The sequence below is a fragment of the Trachurus trachurus genome (genome assembly GCF_905171665.1).
Source record: "Trachurus trachurus genome assembly, chromosome: 19".
Lineage (NCBI taxonomy): Eukaryota > Metazoa > Chordata > Actinopteri > Carangiformes > Carangidae > Trachurus > Trachurus trachurus.
Window position 1 is genome coordinate 12,726,880 of NC_139913.1, and position 26,341 is coordinate 12,753,220.

General features: G+C 43.7%; 1 protein-coding gene across 1 annotated transcript in view; it reads right to left on the reverse strand.

The window, feature by feature from the left end:
• Nucleotides 1-17,089, reverse strand: part of gas7b (growth arrest-specific 7b) — a 74,463-nt gene extending 57,374 nt beyond the window's left edge. The window contains exon 1 of the mRNA XM_083993998.1: nucleotides 16,687-17,089. Within this exon, the coding sequence (XP_083850124.1) occupies nucleotides 16,687-16,866 (180 nt within the window). The 5' untranslated portion in view covers nucleotides 16,867-17,089. The remainder of the gene's footprint in view (nucleotides 1-16,686) is intronic.
• Nucleotides 17,090-26,341: the final 9,252 nt, after the last annotated feature.

Sequence of the window (26,341 nt, forward strand, 5' to 3'; positions counted from 1 at the left end):
AGAGTCTTTCACACAGATTCAAAGTGAGTAACAGATCCATCAGGTTAACAGCTTCACAACACACACCAACTGTCATGAACAAGGTGAGTCACTGGACGCAACTGTCACCCACTCAGTGTGTGTGTGTGTGTGTGTGTGTGTGTGTGTGTGTGTGTGTGTGTGTGTGTGTGTGTGTGTGTGTGTGTGTGTGTGTGTGTGTGTGTGTGTGTGTGTGTGTGTGTGTGTGTGTGGAGGAGGATGGAGCTGCAGCCTCACGGCTCCACAGTTTCACCAGACTGGATTATTGGTCAGGAGGACTGACGCTCAGCTGTCCACACAGGCCTGATGACTCACTGCCTCCTGACTGTGACAGTGTGTGTGTGTGTGTGTGTGTGTGTGTGTGTGTGTGTGTGTGTGTGTGTGTGTGTGTGTGTGTGTGTGTGTGTGTGGACTGCAGGTATGAAAAAGGGTTTTTGTTATGTCTCTTGTGTGTAAAATGAACTTAACTGGTCTGGTTCAGTGTCCAGAGTCCTGAACCTGAGAGGCCTTATTCTTATTAAACATATTCTCTCATAGAGCTCTGACCCCCAGGGTTTGGTTCACTCAGTTCCTGGTGAGATAAAAGTAACTCATCCCGGTCATATCACAGTGCAAAACATGAGACAGGCCAGTTATCAGTTATCACTGCACCAACCAAATGTTCTTTCGTTCCCTCCCCCACAAGATTCAAATTCCTGTAAACATTAGAAATTGTGAAGGAGTTCTTCTCAGCAGTCTGGTTTCAGGTCATTTCACAGAGAACTTTAGATGTTTCCTCGCTCCCACTTCCCTGGTTTCTTACTACTCTATGTGTTTTACTCATTCTAGTTTCACTCAGGGATTCTCTAATCGGAGTTTTTAACTTTGTACTGAGTCAGTTTCAACACACACATGTTTTTTTCCCCCTCTGGTTCCTCTTTCACTCGGCTGTAGGCCCCACACAGGGCACACTGGTTTTAGTCTTGATTGACTTTATGCTTGAAGGTCATAGAGTCCTTCATATGCGTCAGAGAGGTTCTAAACAGAGTCGGTCTAATGATTGTTAACAGCTCTGTGTCCATTGGCTGTCTCCCTGCTCACTGTCCTGGACTAAATGGCAACCCTGCAGATATCAAACGAATTCTAAATGATCCTTTTGATCAAACTGCTTCTTAGAGTTCAGTCCAATCAGCACTGAAACTGCATTTCTAAAAGGACAATGTCTCAGCAGCACTCTGCTACATTAGGAGCTCCGCCGCTAAAATTTCACACCAGTGAGCTGCTAATAATTTCCACTTTTGCAGTGTGAGTGTGACAACACCTGACTGCATCTTGGAATTGATTTGAGTCATGGACCAGTGAATCAAATCCTCCCAGACCTCCCACTCATCCCTCAAAAGACTCTATCTATCTGTCTATCTATCTATCTATCTATAGGAGTCATGAGTTTTGCCTCCTCTGTAGTACCTCTGCTCTGATTTGTGCGGTTGCTCCATCCTTACCCCTCATTGTTCTGTCCACGTTCCCACTGGGACATATACACTAAGTAAACACATAACCTGACATGCTGACAGTGACCTTATGTTCCATTAAAAACATTGTAGTGTATTGCATATATTCCTGCGAAGTGCAGAACAGAACCAAAGCAGAATCTGGGAACCGATAAAAAGACGTCTTCTTTGCCTTCTCTCATCTAGTTTGAATAAGCTCTACGATGCATCCTGCAATGACACATCAATAGGCAACAAGCTGTCATTCAGTCAGAGTACAAAATGTCATATATTGTAAGTCACAGCAAGAATTTATGAATCTATGATTACCTAACCTGACACAGTCAAAAGTATCAGAGTCTGATCTCAAAATAAGATTAGCTTTTGATCAATTTATTATTGACTTCTCTGAAATCAGTCTTCCCTTAAAAAATAAGAGCACTGTGTTTGTGTATCTAACAACATGTGGGCGTTGTAAAGAGAAACCAAACACATTCCAGCTGTGAACATCAGGTACTATACTACTATACTTCAGTTTCAACTGTATTGGTATATGTAAATATCATGACCCATCCATAGTACATGCAGGGCTGCAAACAGTCCCCAACACAGAGCCCTCCTCATGATGAGATGCAGACAGAGTGGTTCTGCTGAAACAGAAACTAGGTACGTCCTCCTCCACCTGACCGTCGTGTCAGAGTTACATGGAAACAGAGGTGTGTGACACGCTGGGGAAGTGTCTGTTTCCTATTTTTCACTCATAAATATCTCCACCCTCACTTTTTGGGGCAACACTGTCATATCTGCTCGCCATGGGTTAAGCAGGAAGTTCGCACACAACTGCTGACACTATACTGTCTGAGTGAAAAAAAACACAGCTGCCAAATAATCACCGTATGTCAGCCATTTTTGATTTTTTTTTTTAACTTACATAATGAACAGATGGGTGGTGTCAGTGAAAGGACTGGCACTGGATGTTGTGTTAAGTGAATAATATGTGGACAGCGCAGCAAAATATGTTTGTTTTTTTGTGACATTGAAATTGTGAAGTAGCAGCTTAGGTGGATCACTGAGGTGCATAAAACAACAGAGGGCAACTTCTGTGCCCATCAGGATGACTATTGTTACGACAAATAAAAGTTGCCTTCATTTTTTTCCTAGTCAATCACCTTACAGTAACCACTCGGCCACAACAACTGCACATACTATGGGATGTTCTGTGTCCTCATGCATTGGAAAACATGCACAGCTTCATTAAAGAGATGAGAAAGGACCGCCAACCATTTGACACATGAAAAAGTAACTGCGATGGCCGGGAATCGAACCCGGGTCAACTGCTTGGAAGGCAGCTATGCTCACCACTATACCACCATCGCATGGGAAAAAAGGGAAATTTCTCCTATTTTTCCGTCACGAACTGGCAGTTCAGGTCAATAGAGAAATGCTTTGTTGGTGTCAGAAGTGATATTTGATGGTGACAAATTTTTAGCTGTAACCGGACGTCCACTATATGGTGTCACATCCTTTGGACAGTATGAACGGGTGTCAAGACCTGGTTGGAAAGCTTCTTGAACCAAATGGAAATGGAAATTTCCTCCCGTTGTTGGCAGGATTCGAACCTGCGCGGGGAGACCCCAATGGATTTCAAATCCATCGCCTTGACCACTCGGCCACAACAACTGCACATAGTGTGAGATGTTCCATGTCTTCATGAATTGGAAAACGTGCACCGCTTCGTTTAAGAGATGAGAATGGACTGCCAACCATTTGACACAAGAAAAAGTAACTGCGATGGCCGGGAATCGAACCCGGGTCAACTGCTTGGAAGGCAGCTATGCTCACCACTATACCACCATCGCATGGGAAAAAGGGAAATTTCACCAAATTTTCCATCACGAACCGGCAGTTCAGGTCAACAGACAAATCCTTTGTTGGTGTCAGAAGTGATATTTGATGGTGACAAATTTTCAGTTGTAACCGGACGTCCACTATATGGTGTCACATCCTTTGGATGGTATGAATGGGTGTCAAGACCTGGTTGGAAAGCATCTCAAACCAAATGGAAATGGAAATTTCCTCCCGTTGTTGGCAGGATTCGAACCTGCGCGGGGAGACCCCAATGGATTTCTAGTCCATCGCCTAGGGCTGGACGATTAATCAAATTTTGATCGTGATTACGATTTTGGCTTCTCACGATCATAAAAACACTGTAATCGAAGATAAACGATTATTTTTTTGTCTATTGGTGTTTTATTCTGAAAAACACACATGCACGCTTCCGCCCCTGCGCCTGCACTGCACTCCTCTCTCAGTTAATGCTGTGGACGAGTCGTGTGTTGACGCGGCGTTTAAAAATCAGCGCCAGTGAAGAGAGAGCAGCGGCCACCGCTCAGGACGAATGAACGGGAAATAATCATTTAAAACACTCGCTCGTCTCCTCAAAGCGGCCGCACAACAACAACAACCCTCCTCCTCCTCCTCCCCCCCCGGCCCGTAGGCTACATGTGCATATGTTTACAAAGCAATCTGTAGAGCAGCGGATAACGTTATACGATGTCACGACGTGTACCTATTAGTGTAGTTTAATCTGTCATAAACAAGAGATCACTTATGGGGCGCGTCAAAAAAAAAAGAAAAAAAAAAGTTATGGGGTGCGTTTGTGACGAGAGCTGGGACAGCGCAGCGGGGCGGAGGCTCTGATCTTCCCAGGTTGGATTTCATCCCAGAGACGCAATAAGCGACACACACGGAAGCAGAGAGCCTCCATTCTCCCTCTTAATAAGTTAAACCATGACAATTACTCCAAATCTGTTTATTCAAGGTAAAAATGTAGAAAAGTTAAGCTAAACATCCTGTACAGTTTCTGCAACTGGATCATAAAACTTAAAAAAAAGAAGTTTTAAATACATTTTTAATAAATATTTAAAATTATAAACTTAAAAGCCTTAAACACACATTGGCACTGTTTATTTAAGGTAATAATGTAGCATGGTCAAGCTATAAATCCTGCATAGTCCCCCCCCCCCCCCGCATAATCGTGTAAATAATCGTGATTTCAATATTGACCAAAATAATCGTGATTATGATTTTTGCAATAATCGTCCAGCCCTACCATCGCCTTAAAGCAGATATCAGCTTCACGGCCGTTTCGGCTAATGCTGCGTTCAAGGCAGGCTTTTGAAACCGTAAGTTACAGCTTCAAGTCACAACTACGACTTGGTAGCGTTCCAGGTAACCCGTAGCTTGTGTTTTTACCATCCTGTTGTCTGTGAAAGTTCCCTATAACGGCCACTCGTAACTTCCGACCCGTGAACTCGTACCAGATCGAACTGGTATGACTTCACAGGAAGGAAAAACACAAAGTACGAGTTTCTTTGAACGCACCATGAGTTAGCAGCCCCCGCCCTTGTCAGGCATCAATTGGTCCTCGTGCTACGTCACCACATTCACGCGCATCCCTTGGCTGCACACACAGCCCTTCATGCCGTTCTCTCTCCTCATTGGATAACACTTGTATCCCACAAGGAAAATTTTCTCCTCGGGTTACAGCAGAGCAGAGTGACGGAGAGACTCGTGTTTAGGCTGAAATACTTCATGTAAGTGATTGCTGACGGAAAATAGGACTATTTAGGACTTATATTAACAAAAACATTCCACTGATATCTGCTTTAACCACTCGGACACAACAACTGCATATAAGTGGGATGTTCTTTGTCCTCATGCATTGGAAAACATGCACAGCTTCATTTAAGAGATGAGAAGGGACCGCCAACCATTTGACACAAGAAACAGCAACTGCGATGGCCGGGAATCGAACCCGGGTCAACTGCTTGGAAGGCAGCTATGCTCATCACTATACCACCATCGCATGAGAAAAAGGGAAATTTCACCAAATTTTCCGTCACAAACTGGCAGTTCAGGTCAATAGACAAATGCTTTGTTGGTGTCAGAAGTGATATTTGATGGAGACAAATTTTCAGTTGTAAATGGACGTCCACTATATGGTGTCACATCCTTTGGACGGTATGAACGGGTGTCAAGACCTGGTTGGAAAGCTTCTCGAACCAAATGGAAATGAAAACATCCTCTCGTTGCTGACAGGATTCGAACCTGCGCGGGGAGACCCCAATGGATTTCAAATCCATCGCCTTGACCACTCGGCCACAACAACTGCACATAGTGTGGGATGTTCCGTGTCTTCATGCATTGGAAAACGTGCACAGCTTCGTTTAAGAGATGAGAAAGAGACCTCCAACCATTTGACACAAGAAAAAGTAACTGCGATGGCCGGGAATCGAACCCGGGTCAACTGCTTGGAAGGCAGCTATGCTCACCACTATACCACCATCGCATGTGAAAAAGGGAAATTTCACCTAACTTTTTGTCACCAGCTGGCAGTTCACGTCAGTGGATAAATACTTTGTTGGGTTCAGAAGCCATATCGCCTGCTGAGCTTTAAAGGGACGTCCATATTGACAGTGTAACATCCTTTGGTCAGTATGCATAGGTCTGAAGAGCTGGTTGGAGACATCAGCAATTAAAGCCCTTCAAACAAAGCATGGGTCCCACCACTGCAAATGAAAACATCCTCTCGTTGTTGGCAGGATTCGAACCTGCGCGGGGAGACCCCAATGGATTTCTAGTCCATCGCCTTGACCACTCGGCCACAACAACTGCACATAGTATGGGATGTTCTGTGTCCTCATGCATTGGAAAACATGCACAGCTTCATTAAAGAGATGAGAATGGACTGCCAACCATTTGACACAAGAAATAGCAACTGCGATGGCCGGGAATCGAACCCGGGTCAACTGCTTGGAAGGCAGCTATGCTCACCACTATACCACCATCGCATGGGAAAAAGGGAAATTTCACCAAATGTTCTGTCACGAACCGGCAATTCAGATCAACAGACAAATGCTTTGTTGGTGTCAGAAGTGATATTTGATGGAGACAAATTTTCAGTTGTAACCTGACGTCCACTATATGGTGTCACATCCTTTGGACGGTATGAACGGGTGTCAAGACCTGGTTGGAAAGCTTCTCGAACCAAATGGAAATGAAAACATCCTCTCGTTGCTGACAGGATTCGAACCTGCGCGGGGAGACCCCAATGGATTTCAAATCCATCGCCTTGACCACTCGGCCACAACAACTGCACATAGTGGGGATGTTCCGTGTCTTCATGCATTGGAAAACGTGCACCGCTTCGTTTAAGAGATGAGAAAGGTCCGCCAACCATTTGACACAAGAAACAGCAACTGCGGTGGCCGGGAATCGAACCCGGGTCAACTGCTTGGAAGGCAGCTATGCTCACCACTATACCACCATCGCATGGGAAAAAGGGAGATTTCACCTAATTTTTTGTCACCAGCAATTAAAGCCCCTCAAACAAAGCATAGGTCCCACCACTGCAAATGAAAACATCCTCTCGTTGTTGGCAGGATTCAAACCTGCGCGGGGAGACCCCAATGGATTTCTAGTCCATCGCCTTAACCACTCGGCCACAACAACTGCACATAGTGTGGGATGTTCTGTGTCCTCATGCATTGGAAATGTGCACCGCTTCGTTTAAGAGATGAGAATGGACCGCCAACCACTTGACAGAAGAAACAGCAACTGCGATGGCCGGGAATCGAACCCGGGTCAACTGCTTGGAAGGCAGCTATGCTCACCACTATACCACCATCGCATGGAAACAGTAGAGAAAATTTGACACTGAAATTGTAAAGTCAAAGCTGAGCTGTACTGAGTCACATCAGTGGTTAGGTGGAGCTGTTTTCAGATGATTTTCCACCTTCACAGGAGGAAGATGTTTGTCCAGCATAAAAGTTGACAGTAAGATCATGAACGGAAAACAAAATTAAATCTCAGCATTACACTCAAAAGTCCTCACTGACCCACATGAAACAGTTCCTTGCTTACAGACTCCCACTCAAACTCTTGAGACCAGTGGAGCCACATCTCATCACCACAGTTGGTATCCTCGATGGAGACTGTTACACTGATCTAGAGTTGTGGAGCTGGATTGGAGGATTCCTGACCCACTGGGATCACCCAGCGGGTGTTTAGGCTTCATGTGAAAAATACAGCCGGGTAGAAATTTCGCACATGCACGCCTGGCTGCAAACTGCCAGACTTAGAGAGAGGAATGTGTTCAGATACGGCAGGACGGATCTGGAGTGAATGGTTTTGGAGGAGGAGGAGAGAAAGAATGAAACAGTCCTGGGAGGGAGACAGGGAGGGGGGAGAGAGAGAGAGAGAGAGAGAGAGAGAGAGAGCAGCGGCGGGGGCTGTGGACCGTATCTTTATTTGGGAGACATTGTTTTGGTTTGAGCAGATGTGGGAGCCTGAAGCAAAGCCACATTCCCACATGGACAGACACTTCAGACGCTCAGGGAGGAGGAGTACAAGGGGGAGGGGTTACACATGTGTGTTTAAGCGTGTACTCAATCGCACATAGATGTTGTGCGTTCACAAACTGTCATTATTGTGCAGAGTGGAGCAGCCCGTGCAGCCAACAGAGTGTGTTTTGTTCCGCCTCCTCCAGTTCATGTGCCTTTCTCATCCCAGTGTTCCTGCTGCAGACACATGGATGACGTGACTGACACACACTCAGCGCCGCGTACGCCGCCGTGTGCTCTCCAGTGTGCAGATCCTATCGGCGCAGGCCTGCTTATCTTCTGCTGATCTGACATGGCAACGTGTCAATCTGCTGTCCTCTGCTCTTCCACTCGAGGACTCCGCTGGCTGAGCTCGTTCTCACAGTCCAGACCCCGGCTCCGCTCAGCTGGGGAAGCAGATTCCTCCAGCACCGCAGGTCCTGCCTTTGTCCATGTGAATGAGTTCAGCATTAAACTCAGTGAACACTGTCCATCCTCCAAACATGTCAGCCTGGTTTAAACAGATGCAGCCTCAGTCTTCGTGCTACGTGCATGCCAGTGGTTCGCACTGTGTATATACTGTTGGGAAATGTAGTCTGTGGTTTGACTGATCTGGGTTTTTACCACCTGATCTGGATTTCCCCTCCAAAACCTCCCATATGCCCCCACCCCACTCTTCTCAAAGACCCAAACCTGCAGTCAGTTATGAGTCACATGTTTTAAGGTATATATAACATTCAGAATATTTACTGTAGATTGAATCACTCACATGGGAGTGCACATTGTCTGCAGATGCTGCAGCTCTGCAGGTTTCACTGACATGTGAACTCCTGGACCAGGTCACAGCCGAGTGTGAAGCAGCTGGACTGAGACTGAGCACAGTCGTGTGTGAATGTGAGAGAATATTGGGGCGATGCAACAGTAACAACAGCAACAATGTCCCTGTTTTAATGATTTGTGGTATCTTGACCCCTCTCCATGTTCCACCTTTCAGCATAAATCTAAAGGAGCCTCCTCCATGTCTGAGGCCTTCAGTTTGCTACAAGTCACTGGCCAAGAAGCATTTTGCAGGATCGACCCCTGCAGCAAGGCAAAGACATGCAGCAAAAAAAAAAAAAACTCCACTGGCCACGTGCACATGCTTGTGTACTGTATTCTCAGCAGACAGCTTTGTAATAGGGTTGTGAGATCTTATCCATGATCAGATTGTAACTCTCAGCAGCCTGTGAAAATGCCAGTGGAGGAGAATCAAGTCAGCTCAGGGTTTCCCACACGTTAGACACCGTAGCCAGTATTAAGTCAAAATGCATTTATTAGCCTACTACTATAAAAATCACAAGACTCCACCCTGCCTGCATCTCCACACGCCCCCTGAGGTTATATAACCCAGCCTTTTGACCTCTGGACGCTCTTTTCATCCAAACCATTGCAGCAACAAAGACACTAGTGAGCGGACTGATCCCATTTCCTTTGTTTATTGATTTGAATTACATAAAAAATCATGTTGTTTGAATGTTATTGTAAACAGGATTGTGGATGCATTAATTAAAGGTCCAGTGTGTAATAATTGGCATGGTTTATTGGTAAAATCTGAATATACTACTAAGTTTAAAGTTAAGTTAAAGTAACTTCATTCAGTATTATTTGTGCAATGTTTCTTTTTTTTATCCTTACATTACATGTTGCTATATCCAAACAATTTATTGGAAAGGATTCCTGGATCCAGTGTTTTAATGAGCACACCACCTCAGATGCTCAGTGATCCAGCACCACCACCACCACCAAATGCAATATAGTTTTTTCCACTACAGCACCATTAAGTATAATAACTTAATACACTGATGGGAAAACAAGTCAAACATTGTCCACCTTGGAACGTGAACAAATATTTCCACTGTTCACTTCATAATGGTCACAGTGAACAATAAGAGAGTTTCCACTGTGAAAACCCTCCACAGTTGTTCAACCCTGGCTGGAAGACTTACAAATCCCAGCGGAGTCTTTAGTTGCCCCATAAACCTTTAAAAATCTGTTACTCAAACTAGAGTTTCTGGATTATACTGTATCATCTCAGCCAACCACCTTCCAAGGTTGGACCAGAAGTCATGTCAGGTATTTCTGCAGCTTATCAGGAGGCGTCACAGCTGCTTCTGTGAGGGGGTTTCAGGGACATCCACCAGGGAGGAGGATCCTCCAAGACAACAGCACATGATGACTGGAGTTACACCACCAGAGCCTGGCCGCTATGTGGGTGTGATGATTAGCTCAGATACAGTGTGTAAGTACAGTAAATACTCCCTGCTGAGTTTTACCTACAAACTGAGGTTGACACAAAGAAGGCATTCACAACATTTTGGCCAAATTCCATTGGCAACATGGGAAAAACAAGAAAATTAGGCTCAAGTTGGAAATCACTGCAATTATTCTTTAACTGGGCTAATTTTTTCTCAAACTATAACTCAAAATAGACCAGAGCAGACCAGAGAGACTGGTGATTTAAATAGTTCCTTCTGCCACCAGAACCAAGATTCAGTGACGAATTAGCTTGATTATATTAATCATAGCAACTCAGAAAGTCCCTGCCACAGCAGACGCATCTTTTCCTCCAGCCTCACCCTCCCTGACGGCAATAGTGTGAAAACCTCAAATCTATTCTTGAGTGTCAAAACAAACAGATTGTGGCGGACGAGGTGCTGCCACATAGTTCACAAACCCACTCAATACATTCCATGGTATAAGTGAGGTAATGTCAGCTTAGGAGGGAGGAGTCAGTTTTGTAGTGGAGGTGGGGGTGGGGTTGGGGTTTGGGTTGGGGCCGGGGGATTTGCAGGAAGTGCAGAGAACCACACTGAGCCAGATGTGGTCAAAAACCTTCATGGCATTTAAACATCTGTCTGGAAACAGTGATGACAACTGTGAGTACCACAGAGCAACTGGCATGTTATTTTCAAGCAGGTTGAATGAATGAATGAATGAATGAATGAATGAATGAATGTTTCACCCTCCAGTCAGTCTGGACAGGGACTTCCCATCATGCTCTGGGTGATGTGATGAGGCCTTAGTTTTGTTCTTAGTGCTTCCCAGTAGGTTTCCAGGTAACCAGTGGAACTAATGACTGATGACACTGATGTGACTCACTGGCACTGTTCCTCATGACACTCTGGACCTGCTGCCTCATCACCACCATCACTACAGAGCTGCCACTGAGATACTTCTACACAGCAGAGTTCACACTGTACATGCAGGTTTTGTATCTTTGGGTTCTTTCTCTAAACAAGAATTCCTTCATGTGTCTGTCTGAGGTCTAGATGAAGAGACTGATGGACCCCAGATCACAAAGTGAACAGTCTCATTGAAAATCTGGAGGCTGTGGGGAGGGGACAGTTTATCCCCAGCTCCATAACTCCAGCTAAACTCTCATGACTGAGATACAGGCCTGTAGGTAGGTGAAGGTCTGAAGACCTGCCAACTAGGGATCTCCATTATAGATTTTCAAGGTACGATTATTGTCAGAGAAATAATCACGGTATTACGATTATCACAATTATTATGCATTGATTAATTTCACAACACGATGAATGTGTAAAATCAAATGAAGTCAAAATATAACTACATCACTAATTATATACTCAAAATATTGTAAGTATCTATTAATATAGGACCAATTATTAATCACCCAGGGGATTGGCCTATTGCCATAATCCCTATAGTTTTAGGAGTAGACTCGTTACCTTTAATTGTTGGTGCAAGCTATTTTTAGAATGCCATGAGCTGCTCAGAGCTACGCTACGGAGGCTAATGGGATTTCTTGGTTTCCCTCATCAAACTCATCAAATACACAATCCAACAACTCCAAAACGCTATAATAACGGAACGTTACGAGACAGAATTGTTGTATTTAGGAATCTTTTTGATGAATTAATTGTGGTGTTTAACACCGCGGTTAATTGTGAAAACAAGTAATGGTGACATCCCTCCTGACAACATCTGGCTTTTGTCTGCCAAGAAAAATGCATCAATCAGAATTGACAGTATCAATCTGCTCTGGATCCAATCAATATTGATGAAAACATCTTTCAGACAAAAGGCACTAGACACCTGTGCTGCGCTGTGCAAACTCAGCTGGCAGTTTAAAGGAGGACGACAGCCTTTTTTTTCTGTGTTTAAAAAAACCCTGCTTACACCTGCTGATGTTGGTGGGAAATGGTGTATGGCAACTACTGTGTTATGGGATACATGTATGAAATGAAAGAAGAGCTGCACAGCTGGAGAACTGGCTCAGTTCCACCAGCATATCACTAATATCTACATAAAGTTTGCTCACATTAGCCACCAGATGCTACAGGTCAAACCAGATCAACCTTTGCAGCTGAATACACGTTTTTTCCTCCGATATCTACATTTTATTCTGAAGGAGAAAAAATCTTTTCCTTCAGATGTGTGTGTGTGTGTGTGTGTTGCCTGAGTGCAGTGTGAGGCACCAGGCAGTGCAACAGGTCCTGAGTGACTCATTGAGCTCAGAAGAATGAAGCTGTTTGTAGAACAAAGACAGAGCAGAGTGGGACCAGAGCTCCAGTGTCTCTGCGCCACGTCTGCCGACCCTGGTCTGAGTGATTAACCAGCATCAGGCCGGATCCTTACCATCGTTTAGGATCACATGAGGAGAGGAACCTGAGTCACAGACTGATGGTTTCCTGACGCACTCAATTTACTACAGTTTTTTACCCAGAATGAGGAAACACACACAGTCTTTTTGTTTCACCATCAGTCATTTCTCTGTGTTGTACCGTCACTGCAGTTCCACTGTGTGACTCAGACTAACTAATGTACTGATGTTGACACTGAAACCAAAACAACACACTACACAGTATATGGGAGGGACATCAATATTGATACCAATATCAGTATCAGTACTGATACCAGTATCAGTGTGGATGATATACATCATGAGTCCGTTTTCTATTTACATTTACATGTTTCTCTCTTTGATTCCTTAGACAAAATAATCGGTTGTTTCTATTTTTAGTGGAATCTTTGATAATAAATTGTATTCTTCAACTTAAACTGTCAAACATCTTAGTCACAAAATGTTCATTTATGTCTCTGGAAGTTGAATCTAGCTGAACTCCACTAATGCTTTTATGAAAAGCAAGTTACAAAAGTATTTTTTTTACTTCAGGGCTGAGAAAGAAGTGACATTGCTAACTCTGTGCTAAAATAAAAAACTGTTAAAAATGTTTCAAAATAGATTTTACACCTGAGCGCATGAGACAAGCTTCCTGTTAACAACTGTGGGGAAAGCTGTAACACTGAGCGAGGGGCCCGTGCTTAGTAGTGGCTAACGTCTCTTGATGACTGTTTTCATATCTGAGCCGCCGTGTTCCTCCTGATAAGTTACTGTTGCAGAAGTTGTTGTGGGAGTGTTTTTGCTTGTCACACATTGTGTTAAAAACGAAAGCTGTTGCTGTTGTTAATCTGCTCAGTCAGCTGAAAACTCCAAACAGTTGGTTACATGAACATGTAACAACCTCCGGGCCCAGCTGTGACTGTCTGACTGACTGACTGCCGCTGTCTTGAGGGCTGGGCTGTTATCTGGCTTTGCATCAGTGTTTTATTTAAGTCTGTGCAACCAGCTGAGGATCAGTGTGTGACTTTGCTTTGTTGTCATGGAGATTATAGCCCAGTCGACACTGGATTAAAAAAAAAAAAATCTGATAATGATATTTTTACATGAACACACAGAGAAGATATGAGAAGCAGGAGCTGAACTACTTCTGATGCTGCAAATAATAAATTCATCTATCAATATATCTAAAATATATGATCCATATACGCCCAGATGTGCCGCTAAAACAACATGTTCCAATGATCATATTGTTAGAAGATTCAAAAAAGACATTGATGTGAAATGTACTTTCTGTTCTGAACATACTGAAACAGTTATTCTTTTATTTTGGCACTGCCCCATTGTCCAAAGACTGTGGATTGATATTTGTAACTTTGTAACTAAAGAAAAATCCAACAAAACATTTATTATCAGGCAAAATGTCATATTCATAAATGTAATACTTGTATGTAATGATTGTATGTGAAAAAAAAGTTGTAATAATTTATTTTTTTTTAAACAGTCCCCTGTGTGGAACTTGTGTGGAAAGTGTGTGGGTCTGATGCCAACTCTCCACCAACACTAGAATCTGCCAATACAAGCTGATTGTGCTCTTATCCACAGTCAGTCCAGCTTATCTCTGTGTTCTGACTGTACACAGAAAAGAAAGACGTCATCACGTGCACTGAACTGCTGCTGTACAAACTGGTAACATGATCTATCACATCCGTAACAGAACCTTGTCAATGAGACGATTCGATCGGTGATTGTATGTGTTTAAGACTGTCTACGCTGCAGCTCACTTCTCCGTCCCCGTGCGGTGTAGCACTAGCAAGTGTGTGTGTGGTGTAACAGCATCATGCTGGACAGTACAGGTGGCAGGTGTGTTTACAGAGCCTGCTCCATGAGGAAAAGGGGTAAGAAAGGGATTTGATAACATTTGCCATCTGTAGTTAATGACTGGATCAGCTGATCTCACTCATCAATGATCAATACCTGTATCAGTACCAGCAGCAAAACACAGTGACGGGAGCTTTACACTGTTCACCACAGATGTGTCATCCATTCAAGCGGAGCCGGTCTTTTAGTGACAACGCAGCATCACCCAGCAGGGCGCCACAGCATCGACCAATCAAACGCCTGCAGGTTCACATTCCATGCAGACTCATTCACAGTCACCACCACCGTCCTCAGACTGACTGATATGACCGTGAGAGAGGACTTCCTGCATCCTGCATCATGTTTCATGTCTCACTGGGACCGGAACCAACAGCAATACACTCATGTTTAATCTGAAAAAAATGTTTGGCATTTTGGCTAAAAATATCATTCATCACCACGGTGATCGTACTTGCCGGAATTAACATTTCATTTGATCCTGATGATCAGATAATCCGTCACTTTACAGCTGAACAAATCAGAGATGCAGGCGCTGATTCAGAGGACTGGAACCTGACTAATCAATTATAGGAGATATATTATGGATATATAACTTTTTGAAGGCTCTTTAACATATATTTGGGTGTTTGTTGCCTTCCGGCCGCCAAGATGTGAGAACTGACAAAAAAATCTGTAATTTTCAGGTTCCAGAGGTTGAAATCCATACGAGCTGTTCCCTCAGTTGTCTGGCAATGATGTAATTTATTTTTGAATTTGCATAACACCACCCCTACCTGGTACCAGTAGAAGGGGCGTGGCAAGCAGTGGTTCATTTGCATTTAAAGGAACAGGCACTGAAACCAGCCGTTCTGAACAGGGCTGTTTTGAGAGGATGAAAAGAGCTGTGAAGTTTGATCCTTGGGGGATTTTGACCAAAGCACGTCACAGATCTGTCTTTAAGACACCTGGGAACTATTTTAATTTGTGGAAAAGGGGCATAATATGTCTCCTTTAAATGGATAGTTCAACATTTTGGCAAATTTGCCATAATCCCTATACTTTTAGGAGTAGGTTCATTACCTTTAATTGTCAGTGCAAGCTGTTTATAGATCGGCGGGGCAGAGACGCAAGCTGCTCAGCTAACACAACGGAGGCGAGTGGTACTTTCACCTTTCCCTGATCAAACTCATCAAATACACAATCCAACAACTCCAAAACGCTCCGGTGGACAAGTTGTGACCTGCACATTCACCACACTATGAAATAATCATGTAACATTACGAAACAGAGTTGTTTTCGAGGCAAATGCGTAGCCGAAACTACATTCCAAACACGGCTGCTGGGCGGAGTGACTTCAAAAAAATGTTACAGTAACTATCCGTCCCGACAGATAGCCTACTTCTCTGAGCCCGGTCCAGACAGATCACAGGTCCACCCTGCCGCCTCACCCAGCACCTGCAATCCTAAACTGGTCTGAGGGGAGGTAAGGGCTGCTGCAACTTCAACCATGTGGCGCTCCTCATGTCATGTTGCTGTACACTCAGCATCTTCTCACATTCAGTGAGAAATGGTAAAAAAAAAAAAAAAAAAAAAAACCCGTCAGAGCTGGTGCCACAGCTCTGAGCACTGGCTTCCTGCCCACCCCTCATCATGGGCACAGGCTGGTTATAACTAACTGTCAGGGCTCTGGGTGGTGTCAGAGCCTCCACCACAAACTCTTCTTCTGTGATGTCGCCATCGCAGAGACAAACAAGCAGGAAGGAAGGACAAGACGTAAATAAAAATAGGATGGAGATGTTTTCTGGATTGCAGCAGCAACATTTCCAAAGTGTGTAAAGAGAGGGTGGGGGTGGGTGCTGCTGAGTGGGGACGGGAGGGGCTGACCAGAGAGAGAGAGAGAGAGAGCATTCAGGCTGAGTGAGAGGAGACCTGAGTGTTTAGGAGGAATGTGTGTGGAATGAGGAAATTTGCTCAGTGAGGCAGGAGCTGCTGCCTGCTGGAGAGGTTAGAGTTAATCTGATCAACTCAGCACGGGAAAACTATTTAGCCTATTGGAGCATCACTCAATGCTGTCTTTATCTTCAAGTGCGTATGTGACCGTAAGAGAGTGTGTGTGTAAGTGTGTGCTTGTGTGGTCTGAACTCTCTATCCTTGTGTGTAGCCTAATAGAGAAAAAAACATTTCTATGAAAATTCATTTTCCATCATAAACTTAAGAAGACAAAAGTCAGAGTTGAGAAAAATCTACATCCAATTAAGATCCAATTACAGAGTAGGCTATAAAGTTAAATAAGTAGATAATAATAATAGTAGTAGTAGCTATACTGTCTTACCTCCAGCACCTGGACGTAACTGGACGGGAACCATCCCCTGACTCCGTCCTTCTCCCCCTCCCACCAGCCTCCGGGCAGCGCCTGGACCACCTTGATAATCTCCCCGGCCTCGAAGCTCAGCCCCTGCTGGTGCTGCTCCCCGCTGAACGGGTACAAACTTTTACAGAACGATCCAGACATGACGCTCGCTGATGAAGATCCTTCCAGACGCGCTCCGGAAAAAAAACAAAACTAACCCCAACTCGTAGGCTACTTCTCTGTGGACCGAGGAAAGAAGAAAGTGTTTTCGGGTGTGGAGGATGAGCTCTGTAGCGGCGGCTCCCGGGTCGCGGCGGAGCGGAGTGAAACTTGTGTGAAGTCGGTGAACAGGTTCTCCTCCTCCCGCTGTCAGCACGCCCCCTCCTCGCTCTGCTCCTCCGGCGCTGCCTGCTCGGTCTGAGGCCACTTCAGACCGGCGTCAAGCTACACAGCAGGACCGCAGGGCCCGGAAGTCACTCCCATCCGCCTTCAAAATAAAATAAGAAAATATCTACTATTAACGAAGGAAACTTCTTTTAAGAGGTCTGCATGACAGCTGAGCAAACTTGATTAAACTTAATTAAAGTCCCAATTAAGTGGACTTTATTTTTGTTTATCATTATAGTTAGGAGTTATTATTAATCATATTGAAGTAGGCATATTAGGCTACTTGTTTCTTTATTTGTTACTAAGATTAATTTTGAAATTATTTAAATTTAACACTAGGCCTACAACAGTTTCAGATGCCACATCTGTTGCAAGGATCAACATTACCACTATGGACCATTTAGTAGCTAGGACCAGTAACAACTTACTAAACCATAATGAGAGTAGCAGTCAATGGCATTGCTACTGTGTTACAGTTCAAATCAAATCAAACTTTATTTATATGGAACTTTTCATACAAGTAACACAAAGTGCCTCACAGAGGCTAAAAACAACAAGAAAACCCAACCCTCCCACCACCACTACACACAAGCTCACACACACAGTTGTAAACAATAGTGTTTACCACTAATTGTGAATTTACAGTTAATGCTGTAGCTTTCATTCTTGCCTAAATTGATAGTGATTCCAGTTAAGAAATATGGTCATTCACTCACTTCACACTTCACTTTTATTTTGAAATACTTAGCCGGAAGTTTTGACTAGTTGTATGGAACACAGAAACACACAGCTGAACAGTTTATTGACTACATGAGGTTGTTAATGTGGGTTTGTAAGAGTATAGAGATTACTGAGAAAATGTGGGGCTCATAACATTTTGATGTTAGTGAAGTTCAGTCAATATTTTAGCTTTACAATTTAATTTGTTAAGTTTGTTGTGTACTTTTATTATTAAAACATCTGACACCGTCAATGATAACTTCATCCACCAGCTTCACATTCTCCATCCCCTGCTGCATTCTCCATAGTGGAGGGCTGCTGGACCTGATTGTCTCCATCCACCCAGAAGCGGTGGCCTATACTCATTAGCTTTATCACCTCACTGGTGACCTGCATCTAATCCTTCACCATCCATCATCATCACCATCTCCAAATAACCAAGGTCCACAAGACATATTATGAACAGAATCTCATCCTGACCTCTGTGCTGATGAAGTTCTTGTGCTGTCCCACCTCAAAGCTACACCGACCCACTGCTGGACCTCTAATAGTCCACCTGGACTCTTAAGGGACTTACCCATATGACAGCTCTATATCCCAGTTACTGTATGTCGCAGGACACGCTCTTGCATGGTTCCCTGACTATCAGGATCGAATCCTAAGATTTTGTTCTTTCTCATCTGCTCTCCTCCCTGTAGCCTACACCCAAAGATGATCCTGAAATTCACAGGAGACACCACCCTCACTGGACTGATCTGTGGAGGGGTTTAATCTTTTTACCCATGGTGACTTGTTCAGACAGAACACTTTGGAGCTCATTGCTCTAAACAAATTATGTTGTAAACCTCAGCAAGAACCTAGCCCCACCCACTCCCATCACCCTCTGTGACTCCCAAGTCAACACTGTGGAGTAACACCATCTGAGCCTCGAATCTATCCAATCAGCATCTCTCCAGGACCTACAGGCTCTCAGGACCTTTGCACCTCCTGAAGCTGTAGGCTACATCATCCTGAGGAACAATGGTGGTCAACACCTTCCCACCCAGATCCCAGACTGCTGTTTTCACCCTGTGAGTGTGTGTCATCACGGCAAATGTGGTTCTTGAGACACCCACTATGTCAGAAACTACTACAGAGGAGGTTGACAGTATTTTGGTTTTGGTGTCTGTCTGCCTGTCAACAGATTATCCCACTGACAGCATCAACACACTTTACATGTGTTAAGATGAGATGAAAATAAAGAGTTGTTATGTATATGTAATATATACACATATATTTTGTTGTATTGTACATTACTCCCACACTGTTTTGTTTTGGTTATGAGTTCCATTATGTTGTCGACAAGCATCAGTAGCATCTGTATCCCTCATTATGTCTCGTCTGTCTGAACTTTCAGATTTTCTTTCTTCTTCAAACTGTGACAACTTCTTTTTTCTACCATGTACAGTCTTTTTTCTTCACACACTCAACATGTTCTCCCTTACAGTGACAGTGACAGTATTCATAACAGTTTGACTTCTCTTTCCAGCAGCTAAATGAACCCAAACTGTAGCTGGTATTTGAGGCTCCACACCCAGATCTGATGAAACACATCTTGTTTGTATCATTATTTAAAAGTCCTGCTGCAGTAACAGTCTGCCCTGCCTGTCACTGAGTGGGAGTTCTGAATGCTGTGTTCAAATGATGCATTTTCATCAAATCATCACTGACAACAACATCCACCCTGAGTCCAGGCTGTTCTCGTCTCCCAGAATGCTCTCCCTTCATTAAAAACCTGCACATTTCGTCCTTATTGGATTTAAATAAGTGCTTCCTGTTCCTCCTCAGGAGTTTGACCTCTGTCCAACATGGCCACTGACTTTCCACGCATGAGGCCGCCGTCTTTCTCAGAAAGGGAGCAACAATGCTACAGAGTGGAGGTCAGTTTCATTATTGTAACATCTACATGAGTGTGTGCAGCAGTACCTCTCTGAGTCAGCTGATTGGCTGTGTCTTGCAGAGGATGCTCCTGAGGCAGTTCATGCTCATGAAGCAGCGGTTTCAAGTTCCCATGTATTTATCGACGGGAGACATGAAAGACTGGCTGCTGGCCAGGAGGAGCTTCCTGCAGGAGTGAGTTCACCGTGACACGTCAGTTCATAGTATTGTAAAATGACTGTATTTATAAATGTTAACACACAGGGAGACAACAATGAAACAATAACACAATGTTTGTGACATTTACAGGTTCCAGGAAAAGGGGGCAGAGCCGAGAAAACTTCTGATGGCTGAACGGGTAAATAAACACAATACTGACTGTAGAGAAATACTATGTTAAAGGGATAGTTCAACATTTTGGCAAATTCCCTTATTGCCATAATCCCTATAGTCATAGCAGTAGGTTTATTACCTTTAATTATCAGTGCATGTTGTTTTGAGATCAGCGGGGCAGAGACGCGAGCTGCTCAGCGAACACGATGGAGGTGAACGGTACAGGTCCCCTGTCCCTCATCAAACTCATCAAATACACAATCCAACAACTCCAAAACACTCTCATCGACAAGTTGTGACCTGCACATTCACCACTCTGTGAAAAAGTAATGTTACATTACAAGACAGAGTTGTTTTTGAGGCAAATGAATAGCCGCAGCAATATTCTATAGAAGTAGTTTCGAGTAGCTTCATGTGTTTTAATGTTGCATAATTATAAATGATTAGTCACAACTTGTCCACAAGAGCATTTTAGTTTGCTGGATTGTGTATTTAATTCGATGAGCGACAGGGGACCTGTACCACTCACCTCCATTGTGTTCAATGAGCAGCTCGCGTCTCTGCCCCGCCGATCTCAAAACAACATGCACTGATAATTAAAGGTAATGAACCTACTGCTACGACTATAGGGATTATGGTGATAGGAGAATTTCCCAAAATGTTGAACTATCCCCTTAAAGTACATTTAAAGTGAGACCATAGACATGTTGCAAACACAAGATGCTACTGATCACATCACAAGTAAAAATGCAACAGTAAATGTCCAAAGTTTGCTTTATAATCTTTTAAATTTGTATGAGGATATATGTGCTTCGTTTTGTTCTTCAGTCAGGATTAAGACTAAAAAATGACAACAACATAAGAAAAAATGATGTGCAAAACTTATCACCATGACTTATTAGGAAGGTCATATATGTAAATATGTATAATTCACAGTCTGATATTACCAGTTACTCCCAGACCTGGAGGACATAGCGTTGCATGTAATATCAGCTGCTCTAACATGAGTGTTGTGCACAGGTCTGGACCTCAGGGACGTGCCACCGTCTGAACCAGATGGAGGAGGAACTCCAGGAGGAGCTGGAAAAAGAGAGACGACTCTCACTGCTCCTCAGCAGAGAGGTGAAGATACGACCACCACCCATCATGCTCCGAGTGTCATATCAGTTAATCCCTCAGTATTCTGTCCCTCTCTTCTTGCCGTATGAAGGTCACGGTGGAGGGCCTTCAGATGTTTGTCGCTATGATTCGCCCTAGAGCAGAGTGGGATGTGTGCACCTTCCTCCGCCACCTGTCCGGCAAGCTGCTCAGCTCTCACACCGGCTCTCGCGCCGGCCAACGGTCCAAACTGGCTCTGATTGCCAAACTGAACCGGGTCACTGCGCCTCTGAAAGCACGGATCGTTGATATAGCTCTGATGTTTCTCCTGGATGAACCGGAGGCGCTTGCTGAGGTCACATCATGTCAGACTCCCGGTGAAGATGAGAGCGGGGACTTCGCTTTACCCTCCGCTCTGAGAAACAGCACCCAAGCCGCCAGCGCCGAGGTCAGCAAGCTGCTGGCCAACACAGCTGCACCTTGTTTCTGCCCCAACACGTTCTTCAGGAGGGCTCGTCTCCTGGGCCTCTGCGCCACCGTGAGCAAGGACGTGGTCAAAGCCATTTACAAAAGATTTCTCAACCGCTCTATAACCTTCCAACTTATGAACTTCGATGAGAGCGTTGTCATCGCCAGAAGAGAAGTCATCTGTGCCGTCCAGGACATGGATGGCAGAGCACAAAGAGCTCCTTATCAGCATCTGACCGTCCAGAACCCTGTGGTAATTTTAGTTCTCTTGATATAAAAACATCTTCTATAAAAAAACATCTTCGGTTAAGATTAAGTCTTTATTTTACAGACTCCAGAGGTGTGCAGTGTGAACAGTAAGTGTCATTTAGTGTTGAAATTTAAAGGTCCAGTGTGTAAAATGGGAGGAGGGGGTGACATCTAAAGTTCAGATTCTAGATTGCAGTCCTCCAAGGACAAAAAAACGTGTTTACCACGACTGGGACGACTGGGAGTATTTCAGGAGCATGGAGCGACGAGGTGAAGATCTAAACCATTTTACAATATGTCTGCTGTTTCCTCTTCCTTCTTCTTTGTTAGTTTATTTATGAATGCAAAACTCCCAAAACTTGCTCTCTGACTGGCTGGATTTTCCATTTGGGCTGCCGTACAAACATGGCGGCACTACTTAAAGAAGACCCTTTGCTATATGTATCTATAAAAGAATAATTATAAGGCTACGAAAATATAGTGTTTATACACTTATACAAATATATTCATGGGTAGTAGGCTACATTCAGATTTTTGCCAAGAAACCTAGCCAATTATTACACACTGGACCTTTAACAAACAATACCAGAGGTTCTTTGATATGACATTTATCTCTCATATACGTTGTCTTCTTTAAACTGCAGATGAAGAGGAGGACAGGAGGGGGGAGCAGGGAGTGCGAGCCTTCTTCAGTCGGATGTGGAAAAGGATGAGTCACCCGTCAACTCAAGAGTGAATCACACCTGCTGTTCCCTCCACTCAGTTACATTTATGATATATTTATGCAATAAATGATGATAAATATAAGTCTACCTGGCCTTTATACGGACAAATTAAACGTGTAAAGCTGTTAAATTAGTGTGAAAGTGTTTTGTGATGACACACAAGCCCAAGAATTATCACCAGACTCTTCAGCACCTTTCAACTTGTGCTGATTTTGCCACCTGCAGGTTTAATGTTTTGCTTCAGTCTGGCTACTTTAATCATCTTCGGTCACAGCTCCAATCAGCTGTCTGACGCAAACACCTAGACGATGAACATAAATAACATAACTGAAGATATTTTCTCAGGGACCGGTGGAAACCCAAGAGTCCTACTGTCATCTTTCACCTGGAGCTCCAGAATCCATTACAGAGCCCTCGTTAGTATAGATGGATGGATTGATGTAGATATATGTAGAAGGCGTCCATGTTCAAGGACCAGTGTAGTTTATGTCCATGCACACATAGGTATTTATATGTGTTCACCGCCTCAGTGTCCTTCCTTTGTATGTAGAGCGGTGGTTGACGGGTGGAAGGTCAAGGATTTAGCCTCTCTCAGGTCATCTGAGGTCAAATGAAGTTAGATATGAAACTTTGGGTAGAATTTAAAATCTTACGCTGCGACGTCCAACTGGCCCCTGAACACAACCTGCTGCTCCAGAGCTGAGTGACCAAGAGATTGAATCTCCTTTCTGACGCACTGAGGAAAATAAAGAGACTCAACCAAACTGAGTCAAACCATCTTCTTGACATTTTTGCTGAAGCCAGCAGCTCAACTCCTGTTAAAGGGAGCCCTCTAGTGGTTTATACTGCAGCATTACACATGATGCAAGAATACAGGAACTTCTCACAGGGGGAAATGTCCTGCATGAATCAAACTGATAGTAAGTGGTGACAAGTTAGCCTTACTTGAAAGACCTGCTGAAGATGCAGAAAATATGTAAATAAGTTCGCAAACTAGAGAAAAACTTAGATCTGAGGTACAGTCAATGAATTTCTACTGCAGTGTTCCTCACATTCATCATCCATGGTCATAATGGTGAGTCATACAGTGAACCTGGCCTTCACAGCTGTGTCCTTCATCCAGTCAAACAGAGGGAACGCCACAGCACTTACTGCCATCACTGATTGATACAGTGTGTGACACAGAGGTCATGCTCCATATGGAGGAAGAGGATGAGGATGAGGATGAGGACTGGGGCTACTGATAAAAAACAATACAGTTACATCATACATATCACTGTTACCTCTTTGTGAATCTTTAATCCTTTTTTAAACTCCAAAACTTGAGATTGATCTGCTTAGTCCTTTTCTCCACCTTTTGACCACACCATCCAGCATTTTGGTTCATTTTTCAAAACAGACTTAAAGGAGAATTTTTAAAAATTGCGGCTTTGAGGGATGTAAACAGCCTGAACAACGCAACATCAATCTGCTCTCATTATATGTTGCCGTGGCAAAGCCTCAGTCCACAGAGAAATGCAAACAGCCTGTTTTCAGGAACTGAGCCTTAATACCAGTCAGGACTTCCTGTCACTTTGTGATGTCACAACATATCATGCTCGGGTAGCCTCAAGCCCCGCCCACATTGCAGCATTTTGTTTCTCCCACCTGAAATCTGCTTTGTTTTTACTGGATCACTCAACACAAGAAGGAGAAAAGGCTCTGGTCCTCTCCTCTGATTGGCTGACACTGACCTGTTGTTACTTAATGGAGAATTCCGGTCATTTTTGACCCCTAAATCGTTGTCCTGATGGTCTCCCAGTGTTGGGGGGAGCAAAAAACGCGACTAAAATTTATGCAGGAAAATCGGAGTTACACCATGGCTAGACGGCGCTAGCGCTAGCAACAACGCTTAAGTATGGGGGCAATTTTTTCAACCACAACAAACACTCAAAAAACAATCAAAGATCTATGGTACATGACTTGAATCCTTATGACACACCACTGAACTCATATAGTGTACAGTATAAACGTTTTTTGCTCCCCCCAACACTGGGTGACATCAGGACAACGATTTAGGGGTCAAAATGACCGGAATTCTCCTTTAAGCTCCAGAGAGAGAAGCCTGACAGAGGAGATGTAAAACTAGATGTTACAGTGAGGTGAATCTTAAAACTAATACTAAAACAGAAAAGAGGAGAAGATGAAAACATGATATACAGTATATATGATTAAAATATCACTGGTTTCATTAGTGGCTGGTGTTTCACTCAGTTTCCATCACGAGTTTGTATAACTTCATGTGAGAGCATGTAGAGAACCTCAAAGACTGCCTCTGGCTTTGAAATTCAACAAAGTTGGTGACATCTTCCAGATGATTAGGGAAGTTTTCCAAAATTGTGACTCGGTTTATTCTATTCGTAAATATTTATTTGGGATGTGTTGACTAAGCTGTCAGAAAGGAAAAAACTGAAAATCCTGCCGATGGGGATAATGTCAGACCTGAGTCACAGACAAATTCCTATGATGATGGAGACTCAGACAAAGCAAGTACAGAATCCCTCAGTCTGATGGACTAAACAAACAGTCTGAGGATGGAGTGACAGCTAAAGATGCTCATCTTCAGAGACTCTTCTGGATGCTTCCTGATTGGTCCACGCGCTCCTTTGATTAGACTTGAGTAATGACAGTTAATCTAGTGGCTTTAGGTATTGTCTGCAGATGACTGACAGTGGAGAGCTGGCTATTTTAGCTGTCGAATCCAAATGTCAGCAGACACTCTGATGGGATCTGCCCTGATCTCTGCAAACAGTTGCCCAAATTAGACGCTAAATGCACAAACAGAGGGGGACTTGAATGAAGCACACACTCCCGTTGCACAGCTAATTAGTACTACAAAGCTTACACCAGTCTGCTAATGAGAAATGCTAATGTTCCATTTGTTTGTTTTGATAGTCAGGAAGATGGACGTCAGTGGCGGGAAACAGACAAAGAAGCTTCTGCTGCTTCACACTTTTTTTATTCTGCCACAATTTCACTGCACAACAACAAAGTCTGTTTCTACTGAGATTCAACTTGAACTAATAACTTGTGTAGAAGACACACCATCACTGCCAGGTCTACTCAGAGTCAGAGGCCTGAGGAAAGGAGAGGAGGGAAGGGAAGGAGAAAGGAAAGGAAAGGAAACAGAGAAATATAAGATTAGAGCAGATTAGATTCAATTTGAGAAAGAAATAAAAAGTACTACAAACAATCTGCTTGGACGACCTAGAGCTAGTCTAAAAGAAACTAGACTAAACTCGCTTTACAGTTTTTCTCAATTGTTTTCAATTCTGCTAAACTACAAGCACAATTCCTGCTTTACACTTTACACAAATTGCAGTTGGTACAGTTTTCATTAAGAAAACCTCTTGTTTTCACAAGTAACACACTTTTATTCAAAATTCTAAAGTTAATTGCCCTGCTATGCACACTGACTCATCACATGGGCAAACACCTATCACACAGTTTTACAATTAGCAATCAGAGCTTTAGCATAAAAAGGCAACAGGCATGGCATTTTGCAGGAGAAGTTAGGGGGTTTTCCCATTGTGTGTGTGTTTTTTGATTTGTGTGTCGAGTTCTGAGAGTATGAGGCATGCTTTCAGAAAATGTGTGTAAACAATCGAGAAAAACTGCAATGTGTTAACTATTGAACCAGCCTCCCAATGGAGGTCTTGCAGACTAGTCCAGCTGGTAGGAGACCCCAGAGTAGAACCAGA